Source organism: Xiphias gladius, chromosome 4 (genome assembly GCF_016859285.1).
Source record: "Xiphias gladius isolate SHS-SW01 ecotype Sanya breed wild chromosome 4, ASM1685928v1, whole genome shotgun sequence".
In the NCBI taxonomy this organism is placed as follows: Eukaryota; Metazoa; Chordata; class Actinopteri; order Istiophoriformes; family Xiphiidae; genus Xiphias; species Xiphias gladius.
In genome coordinates this window covers 2,260,628-2,273,736 of record NC_053403.1, presented here as the reverse complement: position 1 = coordinate 2,273,736, position 13,109 = coordinate 2,260,628, and the positions used below count along the sequence as shown (strand labels likewise).

Genomic DNA, 13,109 nt, shown 5'->3' with positions numbered 1-13,109 from the left:
GGCAGATCGGATTATTTTTTTTAAATGGAAACTATTAAAAGGCCATCGAGTGGACAGCAGCATTGAACAGCTCACCAAAGCCATAAAGGGCAGAGAGGACGGGAGAAACACATGTGAGGAGCTGTCAAGGCTCAATGGATATTTTTTTTTTAATATAGGATATTTTGGACATTTCTGCTTCATTAGTGTGTCCAGAACATTGGGAGACAGGAGACATGGGAGACAGAAGACATAAAACATGTCAGGAACCGGATGAATTCAAAGTGTCTACTGAGCCAACAGGATAACATCGAGCGGAAACCTCTTTTTTGTAGTTTACTGAACATCTTTACTTCATCAAATCATTACTACAGTCCTTCCCCCTATTGATAGTCTGTAAGCTGCAACCTTTGATATGCAGCAATCTGCAAACTTTTTAGCATTTAGGTAGCCAAAGGCTTTTGAATGACCTAATGTCTTGCTTGCTGTTTGTGGGTTTTATGAACATTTAATATTATAGTGACCCTCTGACTTAAAGGGAAAATCTGTTTTTTAAACCAAATTTTTACCCAGTGCTAATTGGAACGCTTTTGCTCCAGTAACAGCATCTCTCCAACACATTAGTCCTGAGAAAGAATTTTCAACAACTACAGGTCAGGTTAACATGAAATTTGCGGTGGGTGTTCATGGTCTGCAGAGGATTTTTTTTTTTTTTTTAAGATTTCTGGTGACCCTCTAATTTCTTCTCTAGCACCACTAAAAGACCTAAGTCTCTGTTTGTACACACGAAACACCAAATTTAATAGGCTACGTCACGTGAAATCAACGGATTTATGCTCCTCAGCGGATGAACCCTGTTGATTTTGGGCACTGACTAGGTTTTCATTAGCATCATCAACTTTACAAGCAAGGTATCTCATAATCAGATCCCCATAAAAAAGAGCACATTGATGCTCCTCAGAGGATGAACCCCTTTGGTTTTAATGACCCCCAAGACCTTTGTTCTAGCGTCAGCAGCTCTGGCGGAACACTGCATCTTTAGCTCCAGTGGCTCCACAGGTAAGTTGCAAACAAAAATCCTCAGTATACTGTTTGTTCAATCCAATATTTTTTAATTTTGGTGTGTATTGAGCATTGGAGCCTGTAGAAGCCATCAGCAGTTCATTAGACCCTTGTCTTTCCTGCAGCTTGGCCAGCTGTAGACACGGTAACCACTTTTTTTTTTTAACCACTGGTAAAAGCAGGTAAAACAAATAGGGAAAGATATGACAGTTCCACTTTGACTTCTTTAAAACATCCAGATATAAGACACAGTCTATTGCTTTTGTTTGTGTATTTCTCATAGAGACCACTTAGTTTACACAGAGCTGCTGTTGTTAGTAGGAGGAGTTCTAAGTATGCACAGAACACGTCAGTGGCTTTTGAGAGTTTGAGAGTTAACCCTTACTCAAACTTAAACTGTAATCTAAACCATTTCTAAGAATAAAATAAACAGAAACCATAAACTCGACCCTTGTAGAAGAGATGGAGTGATTAAAAGACATCACTTAACAAAAATGGGCTTCCTCTGAAATTGGTTATTTACACAAATGCTTAATCAAAAGGATACCAAAAAAAAAAAAAAACATACACAAACACACAGGGTGAGTGTTGACAGTATTTAAGTGTTTTCAGAGGTTTCATGACCTCAACTTAACTTTCTGAGGGCTGAATTACAGAGAAGCCAAAACCCCTATAGATTTGTGCAACCGACCGAGACCAAATCTCACCTCCGCAGTGGCTCGTGTTGCTGCAAACGGACATATGGTCACTTTACTATACAGAGACAGGAGACCACTGGAAACATTTGTGAATGATGGAAGAGGAAAAGGGAGGGTCGATATCAGGTTATGATCCTTCTTCGCTATAAAGATGACAGCATATACGGAGGCCTCGCTGGAAAGACTGAGGAGCCAAGTTTCCACAACGTGATAATTAACACCAAATATCATCTCCAGCTATATAATAAAGAGAGGCAGCGTGAAATAAATCACATTCTAGCTTTTGCCAGGTGATACAGATCTTTGGAGAAAAGGGGATCAGAAGGAAAACACCAGGCTCCCTAAATGTTTATAGTCAGAAAAATTGTTTCTGGTCTGGATACAAAACAACAAAAATCAGGATTCTTCTTTTGAAGTATGCACAGTGAAAAGGTCCAGAGTCAAAACGTGTGTATGTTTCTGTGCTGAAAATACATAGAAAAAACAAAAGAACTAAAATGAAATAGGCCTGGATGTCGATGAGTGCAGGCCATTTTTCTTCCTGCCAACTGATACTGGGAATGTCCGTTTCATCATGTTTTAAATGTGCAAAACATGTGGTCAGACAGAGGGATGAGCTATGGAAAACTCCATTAGTGAATGAAGTTCTGATGCTGGTTTACAAGCATATCCTGACAAACCTAATGAATTTACAAAGATATACTGCAGAGCTCTAAGTAGTAATATCATGTGCAAGAAAACAAAAAATGCTTTGAAAGTTGCAACCCTGGATATACTGAGCTTTGCTTTCGATGCATATGGCTATTGGTTTATCGTTGTCTGATACTTCACATGTGCTGCTCAGTCGCCGTCACTCAGTCTTCACCGCACAGACGCCTCACTGCAGCCACCATTAGCAGGGGGGCTGGGAGCTCTCCACAGCTGCTGCCATTTTTTTTTTTTTATCTCCCTCAAGGAGCTCTGTCTCTCAAAGCTGGAAGCCGAGTCTGGAGGCTTTCGAAAATAACAGCCACAGGCATCCATCAGATGGAGTATGGAATATCTGGCGCTCTGCAGATGCTGCCCGAAACGCACTCAGACCTGTTTTTCCACAGTCCATCATTTAGTAAATCTTTGCAAAACCGCAGGGAATTTAATGCACTTTTGAAGAAATTTCCACTAGTGTCCATGTCTCTATCTATCTCTATCTATCCATAGAAACTTAAACTACACATACATATTATTTCTGATTATTGTGTGTATATGAAAGCTAACTCAACCTGAAATGGTTTTTAAAATGCTATACCTTGATTCTGGGTGAAGAAGACTACCTGAAGTTGAAAAGCATGAACCTTTGTTACATCTTTTCCTGTCAGTCTATTTATAAAAGTGAGTTTTCACTATTTCGTTGCTGGAAATGTTTGCTGGCATCATCTCCTCAGATCTAAAACCATTTGGCACAAAACTGCTAAAAATACTTGGTGAAACTAGTCATTTTTGGGGAACTAGTGAAGCAAAGACAATTAACCTTATTATCCAATATGGTATATTTGACTATTTATTATCTTAGACTTTTATGTGACTTTTTTTCTTTCTTTTTTTTGCTTTGCTGTCAAGAAAACAAGATTCCTGCAGCACACAAAAAAATGAAAATTTGAACGGTTACAGTTGAGTGACATCTGGGCAAATTCAATCTGCTGAGGAATATTGTGTGATACAATCGAAAACTCCAGAACAGCTACTAAATGGACCTTGTGTTGCGATGTGGTAAGATTTGCTGGTTAAATGTGGTTTAAAAAAAACCCAACAGTTTAGTTGTAGTTATACAAACATTTTGCACGAGACAGAAATGATCTGACAATTTGAATTAAACCTCAGGGAGCTGATCTAAAGTACCAGATAGATAGACTGCTTCAGCACCTGAAAGGCACGTTTATGAAGTCCAGGCCGGCTTTCTGTATCCCGTCTTAAAGATTTTATACGTGTCTCTCTAAAGAGGTTGAGTCTTTCTTGCTCTCTGACACTAGGCTAGAGGAGGAGACTCAGTCTGGGACTCCCTGCTGCTGAAACCTCACGGACACAGTGGAAAATCTCTTGGCTCACCGTTTGTATAAACTTCGCTACTCGACATGTTCCATCTTCCGTCAGACATTTAAAGCACCTTGAATTTCAGAGAGTGACGGCAGTTTCCTTATGGGTGGCCCAGATGGTGGGGAAGTAAAATCACTCTGGTAGTGTTATTGGTGCTACTCCACATCTGAAGAGAAGCTCTGTCTAGCTCAATGAGTAAGGCGGTATTATTGCCTTTCCTGTGCGGCTCAGAGGCTACAGCAGGGTGAAGGCCGCAGTACGGTTGAACTTCGCGTCACTTTTCATGAGCACAGATGAGTGCACCATCACGAATGCCTTTCAGGAGGGACTGCCCAAACGTGTGCACCGCTTGTATGGTTCAATGCATCCAGACTACAGAGACAGAGTTCTTGGAGACAGATCCGGGAGACAGCGGGATGTAGCCAGGAGGAGCCTGTGATGGCTAGCTGTTTGTCCTGCGTTCAAGTGCTGCCGTATTGCCTTTAGAAATGTTCAGATTACATGGCGTGCGAATAATTTAATTTGTAACAATCGTACACTTTTAGTGCCAGGGTTGGGCCTCGAGTCATGACTTACAAAAATGTATGCATATAACTGTAGATCCAGTATTTGCTTTTTAATTAAAGTAACTGATTAGGAATGCACCGATCCGAAATGGTATCAGCACCAATAGTGACCTTATAAAGGGAATCGGTCATTGGCCATGATGTGACCGGTCGACATTAAAATCAGTATCTCAGACTCCATTTTTAGCCCCACTGAAATCCCTGGCCATGTTACAAAAAAATAATTCACACATGATCTATGCGGGTAGGTACACCGATTTTAAATTTGAGAAAAAGAGAGCACTGCTATCAGATCCGTGCTTGCAGATACCCTGAGTTTAGGTATCGGAATCAGTACTGAGAGAGAAAAAGTTGTGCACCCCTGCCCCAAAATCCGCTAATGTTAGGACGTCCGATCAAACGAAAACAAGCGGGAAACAGACATGGTTCAACATAAGATGAATATCTGTGTTTGTAATTATTGTACATTTTTACCTAACAGAAGCACAAAATACCTCAGCCTTGACTGCAGCCTAAAAGTGTGATAAAATCAGTAAGCAATAAGCAGAATCTGAATCATAATCAGAACGAAAATGTACAAGTAACTGGTACCCAACCATAGCTGAGGGGTTCAGTTTCAACAGGGGCAGCTCTTATTTAAAAAAAAGAAAAAATGTCCCCTTCGCAGCATTATGTTTGTCACTTGATTTAACAAAATATCTTCCATAATAGACTTTGATGGAAAACATGTAGGAAACATGTCTGAAGTCTTCAGCACATTTTCTAGATCACAGGCTCATAGGGGAGTATTTCTTCACAGTCAGTCCATGCGGCACCCTGCAGCACTCCTTCTATTTTTCCTCAGTTTAAACATTATGACCTTCATGTGAAAATTGAAGAGATGTCATTTTTTTTGGACAAAAATTTACGTTTACTCTTTAATCACAATTCTAAACTGAGACCTAAACTGAGATGGAATGTGCTGTCAAGCCAGAATCGCCTCAGGAAGACTGAGTGAAGTCTGGTCGTAGCCAAACTGGAAAGTAAGACTTCATATGTTCAGATAATGAGTCCCAACCTCACCTTAAATCCAATCTCAATCTCAACCCCTGAAGCAGGTCTGGAAAGATAATACAGGCGAAAACTGCAAAGAGCAAAATTGCCTGTTGAAAACTGAGACCCCTTTGACAGGTTAGGACAAGTTGGGGGTCTGGGACTGATCACACTACAACTACAATCAGGGAAAAAGAACCAGAACATCAAAGGTCAAGAGCCTAGATGAACACTCCTGGCTTTAAGATTGGCTACCATGCACAGTCTTTTTAGATTGTCAAGAGGTTTGAAATTTGGGTTCAATGGACACAAAGATTGACATAAAGCTTAAAAAAGGAAACCAAAATTGTCTGGAAAGCCTCCTCAAATGCACCTCATCAATCTAATTTTATAGCTTTTTGTTTAATTCACATTTGTCTTACTATTTATGAGAGTTTTTCTGTCTCTCTCTCTAGCATTTATACAGTAGCATTAGACTTGATATATCACAGAAAACTCTGTAACCTGCTGATTTTGGCATGAAGAAGAGTTTTCCATTTTCCTCCCTCCCATTTGGTCGTAAACAGAAATGCCCTTGCACAGTTTTTACAGTAAGAGTGAGCTCACTGGTTTCGATGTGGTTACAGTATCGATGCGGCCGAGTTTTCCGTTGCAGACCTGAGCAGGTTTAGCCCTGCGTGTGAGCGAGGCAAAAGTAATGAGGGTCCTCCTGCCATCTGCCTCTGCTGTGGGCCAACACCAGGGATGTCTGGAGGCCTTACTGATGCACCTCAAGCGTCCTCACAATGAACTAGACTGTGAATGCAACACGGGGGAACAAATGCACCATACTGCTCCTGTGTGGGCCCGACAGGATAACCTGAAGCATTGGAAAAAAAGGGCTGTACTGATTGCATGGCACTGCTACCAGGGAGGCATCTGGAGGTTGCGCAGGCCAGTACACAGAGACTGAGGACAAACACCATTAAATTCCAGGCAAGCCCTCACACGGTAGAAAGAAAAGGAAAGAAAACAACTTAAAAAAACAAAGAAAGATAGAACCAGAGAGACGTAGAGGGAAAATAGAAAGAGAGACACAGCAAGAAACGGACAGAGAAGGAATGGAATTACCATGACGAGACAAAGATAAAAAGAATTAAAGAGAAATGGAAGGTGAAATGGGAAACGCAAAGACAGAAGGTGATAAAGAGAGGCAACATGAAACAAAGACACATGGAGACAGACATAAACAGAGAGAGACAGGAATTAGTCAGTCTTCCCTGCTCCTCCTAACCTGCCAGCCCTGCTCTCTGCTGGGTTACATTCCTGTCCGGTCTTGCTGTTTCTCATCTCTACCTCTCAGCCTGTGCGGCTGGCTGCTGTGTCCACTGTTACTGTCGCGGCATGTGGCTTAAAAACCAGCGACTCCAAAGTCCGAGGTGCGCCGGTGAGCAAACACCGCTTAAGTGCATCCATCCTGACGAATTCAGGTCCACCACAGTGCAGTCAGCACCATTTCCTGGCAATATTTTCAAAGGTATACCTGTTTCTTTTATACATGTTCTATAACCTTTTTGCACAGAAACAGATCGTAAACATGGGGAAAGAGACAAGACCACAACATGCAACAAAGGCCCCCAGTTGTAATCGAAGCAGAGACGTTGTAGTTAAATCGCATGAGTCTTCCCCGCTAGGCCACCGGGATCCCCCACCGTACTGTAGCTCGTTTCGACTCTTTTAAGCAACTGCACAGTCACAAGAGTCCCAGAGTCCCGTTTCCTATAAGACCCGGGTGGTAAAAAAAAATACATTTCCTTTTAACACCGCTACAGCTCCGAGAGTAAACCCCTACAAAAACTGGATTGCTTATTCCTCTCCCTCCTCCACTTTCCCTCTCTCTCCACTCTTCTGATTGTTTATTTTTACTCTCCAGTATCAATAAGCCTGACCTTTAAAGCCTCTCTGGGTACTGAAAGTAGGATATTTTCTAACATTTTGCTCCGTAGCAAAAGAAAGCCGTGTCTAAACAGAGATTCGAATGAAACATTAGCTTTGTTTGTTTTAAGAGCCCTTGCGGTGATTTGGTCATCTTCCAGGGTTTAGTCACAGCAATTAAAGTAAATCCTCAAACATTAGCTGTGGTTGTTCAGCCATACAGTCACAATGAAACACGCATAATCACTTGATCTAGGAGAATCAGCGGGTAACAGCTGCGTGCCACAAGCAAAATACCAATAATGTCTTGCTTTGAATTGCTCAACTGTTTATTTTACATCTATGCATGAGCTGTGAAGACTGGTTTCACGATACCCTGATATGGGTATTTATCCACTTTATCTGTCAACGTTTTTCCTCCTTAGAGTACTGCATTTTAATTTAGAAAAAATATCAGCCTCGATCAAAGGAAAATATGGATGAAATCTAGATTATTCAATGCTTTTGATATTTGATTAGACAACATATTGAACAAAAGTGACACTGTTGGTCAGAATCCCAGAAACACAGAGATCTGCAGAGCTTTCAGCCTGTCATAGTTAATTGTTTTGGTTTGACGGTAAATTTACTCTAGAAACCGAGACTGAGACCGTTGGTCCAACACTTGGACCGGCGGTCACGCAAAACCTCACGGCATTGCATCAATCCATAGTTTAGAGATAAAGTCGTGGCTCAGTAAACATTGTAATGTGGTACAATATCGTGAGCCATACGTGGAGGAAAAAAACGTAAATCCATCACAGAGCCGGCTGAGTGTTTGATGTCAGAGAGGTGCAAGCTGGGATTAATCCTGCCTCTTTGCAGCCGCATCGTCTGAACGAGCTGGAGGCACCCGGAGGTGAACAACGCACTCCGACGCGTTAAGAAATGCCGTTGCCATGGTAAAGAGGAATCTAATTGGTTTATTTCCAGTTGCATCCTTAGTGTTCTGGCTCAAGGTCACTAATATTAAGTGTTTTCAGAAGACACGTAATCCCTCCCTTAAAGTGCAAAAGCTGACCTTGCTGGAAATTTCTCCATGAGATAATCCCCCTTCAAGAATCTACGAAAGATCATCAAAGTTTCATAACATCACCGTCCAGAGTCTAGAGGGTTTGTCAGCTCAGGAAAAAAAAATCTCCTCCACTTTCCTTCCTCATTGTTTATCACCTCTGAGTACATCTTGACCCACTTTTATATCCCAGCATTCAGTGCTTCCGTCTGTTTTTCATTCCTTTCCCTGTAAGGCAGGAAAGATCTGACGAGGAGCGTGATGGGTGGCAGGTTGTACTAACACTGCAGGGTTAGGAGTTCACTCTCCACTGAGGTCAAAAATGTGTGGACGTCTGGCACTCCCAGGCATTTTTGGAATACAAGCAAATGCCAAATGGCAGATGATGGCTTTAAAAAAAACCACTGTGGACAAATAGAGTCACTGAGGATGTCAAAATAAAGTCCGAACTTACTGTATTTCCATTGTGGTCTTGAAATGACGCAAAAAGATGGAAAGACAGTTTGAGTTTTTTTCATCATCCCATGTCTTTGTGATTTAAATTTGCAATTAGATTTTTATAGTTTTTACTGTCCCATAGCACAAACAAAATGACCAAAAGACATCTGCAGGCACCTGTTGTGGATCACTACCAGTGACTCAACGATTACTTAACCAGCTACTCAGATTTCTGGACTTCAGAGCTCAAATTCTGGCCCCAAATCCGTTTTGGAGCGAAGATTTGCCATCAACTGGAGTTTTAAACACTCATGTAGATCTCGTTCATGAGAGCATCTGTTGATCATTATCTGTTAACCCCTTTGGACTCTTGGCTGTTTTATCTCTGTTGTCACACCCTTTATATACAGGCTCACGGAACTATATAGGCCTTATGTAACTACATGCCCTAGATGGTCATACCATTTATTGCAATGTCAGGATAAGTTTGGATATTTAGAGAACTGTCCTAGAAAATACTATAATTATAATAGTACACAATCTGAAACTCAGCAAATATCTGTAAATCAATCAGAAGAGATGTGTCATTGTTCCAATTTTATAAGAACCTGGTTGATGGGATTTTCTGAGCCATGGGACAATCTGAAAAAGTACTGATAGAGTAAATTTTCATAGATTTTGTCATACTATTGTGTTTCTTTTTCTTATTTCATTTGGCACGATTCTTGATTGGCACTGGAAAACTGCTACTACTGGTAACCATAACTTACACTGATTCCACTAATATTTGAATATCTGAATGTCTGAATATCTGTGTGTTCTGGTTGGAGTGAGTAATGACACTGAGAGGAAGTTCATGATTTCTGATGCAAAATGCATCAAAAACTGTGGGCTATGAGACGTTTCCAGTGCCAAGCAGCGCTCTCTTCCTATTTGTAACGGTGTATAAATTGTTGCCTAAAAGCTACAATCACCTTCTTTGGTGGTGCCCTCAGTCTGCCGTGGCACTCCGGGTCCGGACCGGTATTCAGGAGTCACGCTCACGCGGTAGGTGGTTTGGGGCTGAAGCTCCTCGAGCACAGTCGTTGTCTCTGTGCCGTCAGTGGTCACCTCCATCCTTGAGCTCTCGTCCCCAATGGGTTCATAGGTCAACCGGTAGCGAGTGACAGCTCCTGGAGCTGGCTGCCATGATACTCTGAAGCTGTTTGTTGTCTCTTCAGATACTCTCAGGTTGCGCACCGGGCCTTGGTCTGCAACATGTGAATGACATAAGGTTTTACTGCTCCCATTTACCAGCTTAAAAAACAAAAGATAAATGTCTTGAGGCTACATAAATACCTTCTAAAGTGTTCTCATAGCCTTTCAAAGGCAAGCTCTCCCCTTTGTCGTACTCAGCGTAAATATTGACCTCGTAGCGAGTGAGCGGGGTAAGGTGGGGGAGGAGGGTTGTGGTTGTGTCCCCGGGCACAGCCATGGAAATATAATGCCCGTCGGCATCATCTTCTGGCCTGAACTTAACCAAATAGGACTCGACGTTGTCGGAGTCGATCTCCCACGAGGCCCTGAGGCTCCTGGGGCCGATTTCTGAGAAGGTAAGGTCCTTCGGTTGGACCAGTTCTGGAGAAAGTAGAAGGTAACGAAAGTTAAAATGATACAATGCCATATAACCATGCACAGACACAGATGGAACTTGTAGACTACCGTTGGCTTTTGAACATATAACATCATGTTTTTAATTTTAGTTTATTTGGCAGGAAAACTCTGATGAACCTCAGCTTAATTAATGGAGATACTACAATAAGGTCTGTAACTTCTTTCTGTTCCCTTGATGTTTAAACATTAAGGATCCCTGTGTGATTTTTAGCACCGGTGATGTTACATATGGTTGAGCACGAATCAACAGAACAAAACCAATATCAGTTAAAGACAAATATTCAACCATCAGCATCTCAGTACCACTTAAGATAAACAACTCCAAAGTTTAACACGACCGTCTCTTTCTAAATTGTCCAAAAGCAAAAGCAAATTCAGACTAAAAATGCTAATTCAAACCAACAAGAATGTTTTGCCATGTTGATTTTAACTCTGGTAATGCTTGAAGATGTGATATCTATGGGTGTCCCCAGTGCTCTTTACGAGTCCTGCTGATACAGACTTTATGGTCCGTGCACAATGAGCTTCTAAAGGTTTTATTTTTCCACACTGCCATTTTGGCTTAGGCCCAGCCCTAGCATGATTAATTTATTCACGTTAGTCTGCAACTTATCTTTCAGTTTTGTTTTTCTTTTTTTAAGCAGTCATGCAGTGAACAAATTACCATGAAAAGCTGGCTAACAGTCTGAGATTTGCATGATCAATCAGCTTAGTCTTTCTGTACTCCCAGGCTGTTATCCATAAAATATTAAAGATAGTTGGCAGAGAAAATGCAAATCACCAAGGATAATTCTGAATGGGCTGAGCCTGGGCTGTGGTTTTGACAAGACCTCCCTAAAAAAAAAAAAGGAACAAAAAATGAAGGAATCCAGGGGTTGGAAGGGCTGACCTACACACCACTTGATAAAGAAGCACCATTACAACCAATCTGACAGCTCCATTATTTAAAGAACATCAGGAGGGCGGCCGCTGTGAAACGCCCCACTTTGGGAGCTCTTTGAGCCATTATGTTGGATGGAAGCCACGACTTTGCTGCTCATTCGGGCTCCTGTACACTTCTCTTTGTTGATAGAGAGTCATTATTACATAAGAATTGTATAATCAGCAATCAAAGCTGGCATGAGTCACGTTCTACATTGGCAGACCGGGAAGCTCCTTTTGGCAAAGTAACACAGAGTGATTAAACTCTGGCTTTACGTGGGTTAAACAGCTTTTGAGAGTAACTCTTCTTGCTTGTTTAAAGTTGAGTACCAGATATCCAGGGGTGGCTAATGATGTCGGGAAAAAGAATGAATCTCAAAGTTAGGGTTTTTCTTTGGGATAAATGATGGACATCACTCTTGACTGTCTGGATTGTCACTTGATATGGTAATAACCGAGCCATCTGGTGCTCCAACCAACAAATGCAAAGAAGTCTCTGCAAACCACTATTTGACCCAGTTCTCATATTTCCACACGCAGGAATTCTCCCTGCCCTTGAATGTTCTAAAGGTGGAAATATGTTTAACACATTGAGGTAAAAGAGGAAGGTTCAGCTGAAAAAGACACACTTGGAAAAGTGACATGAAAGTAATTGTGTGCGTATGGATGACTGGATGACGTTACTATTGTGCATTCTCCTCCGCAGTGAAGGGTTGTAGAGTTACATCTGAGTGCTGCAATAATTTATTGTTAAAATGTTGTTTTGATCACCACAAGTGTCCCAAATCCTAATACCTGACAAGTAGTTTTACGACGTGCTAAATTAAAAATCTTAATTTTTTCAAATTAATTTGCTGAGCCCATGGAAGTGATTAAAAACATGAATCATAGCTCTTAGTACACTAGACAAATAAATACATTTTTCTTCATCAAAAACAGTTTCAGCTCATCATGTTTGATGACATTATGCTGAGGAAACTATAGCTTACACTGACAGCGACTGAAAAACTAACAAAATATTTTGAAGTAATTGGACATGAATAAAGAATTAGGAAGATAAATCAATATTAGCTCCATCACATGCTCTCAAGTTAAACCCCAAAGTGGCTACAGAAATTCATCTGCAGGTTTTTTTTTTAGTACTGTATTTTTACATCATCGCAAGGAAACGTTCACTAGTTTGAGATAAAAGAATGTACTTGTTTAAGAGAAGGAATTATTTTTCTGGCCTATTGAATAAATAATTAATTAATTTAAAAAATTAAAACTAATTACAAAAACCTGACAGGAATATGCTGACTGTTTAGTGCTCCAATGCTGGTACGGTTGCAATCGTGCTGAGCTAGCATGTGCTACAGATAAAACAAAGCTAGCATGCAACTAAGCAAACAAGTCCCACTCCAGAGCAATGGATAAACAAAAGTGAGATGGCTCCAAATCTTCTTACAAACAATTAAAAACATACTGTATGACTGTAGGCTCAAAACGACCTCATTTAATGTGACATTAGAGATAACAGTAACATGTAATCACTTCCATGCAATGAAGGAAGTGCGTCTAAAGCAAAGTATTTCCAGTTGTGTGATATACAAAAGCAGCATTTTTGATGTCTCCAGGAATAGTCACAATGCCCAGTGGTCAGCAGATTCAGCTAAGTGGAGGTGTTCCATACGTCAGGAAAACTTTAACACCAAATCTTGAAACTGAACAGAGTGAATAGTGAAT

General features: G+C 41.0%; 1 protein-coding gene across 3 annotated transcripts in view; it reads right to left on the bottom strand.

Moving 5' to 3' along the window:
- The window catches only part of col12a1b (collagen, type XII, alpha 1b), a 142,474-nt gene that overhangs the window by 112,125 nt on the left and 17,240 nt on the right, over positions 1 to 13,109 (bottom strand). For all 3 annotated transcript variants that reach the window (XM_040124896.1, XM_040124898.1, XM_040124897.1), the window contains 2 exons: positions 10,149 to 10,427; positions 9,785 to 10,060 (listed from right to left, as the gene is read on the bottom strand). In XM_040124896.1, coding sequence (XP_039980830.1) covers positions 9,785 to 10,060; positions 10,149 to 10,427 — 555 coding nt within the window. The remainder of the gene's footprint in view (positions 1 to 9,784; positions 10,061 to 10,148; positions 10,428 to 13,109) is intronic.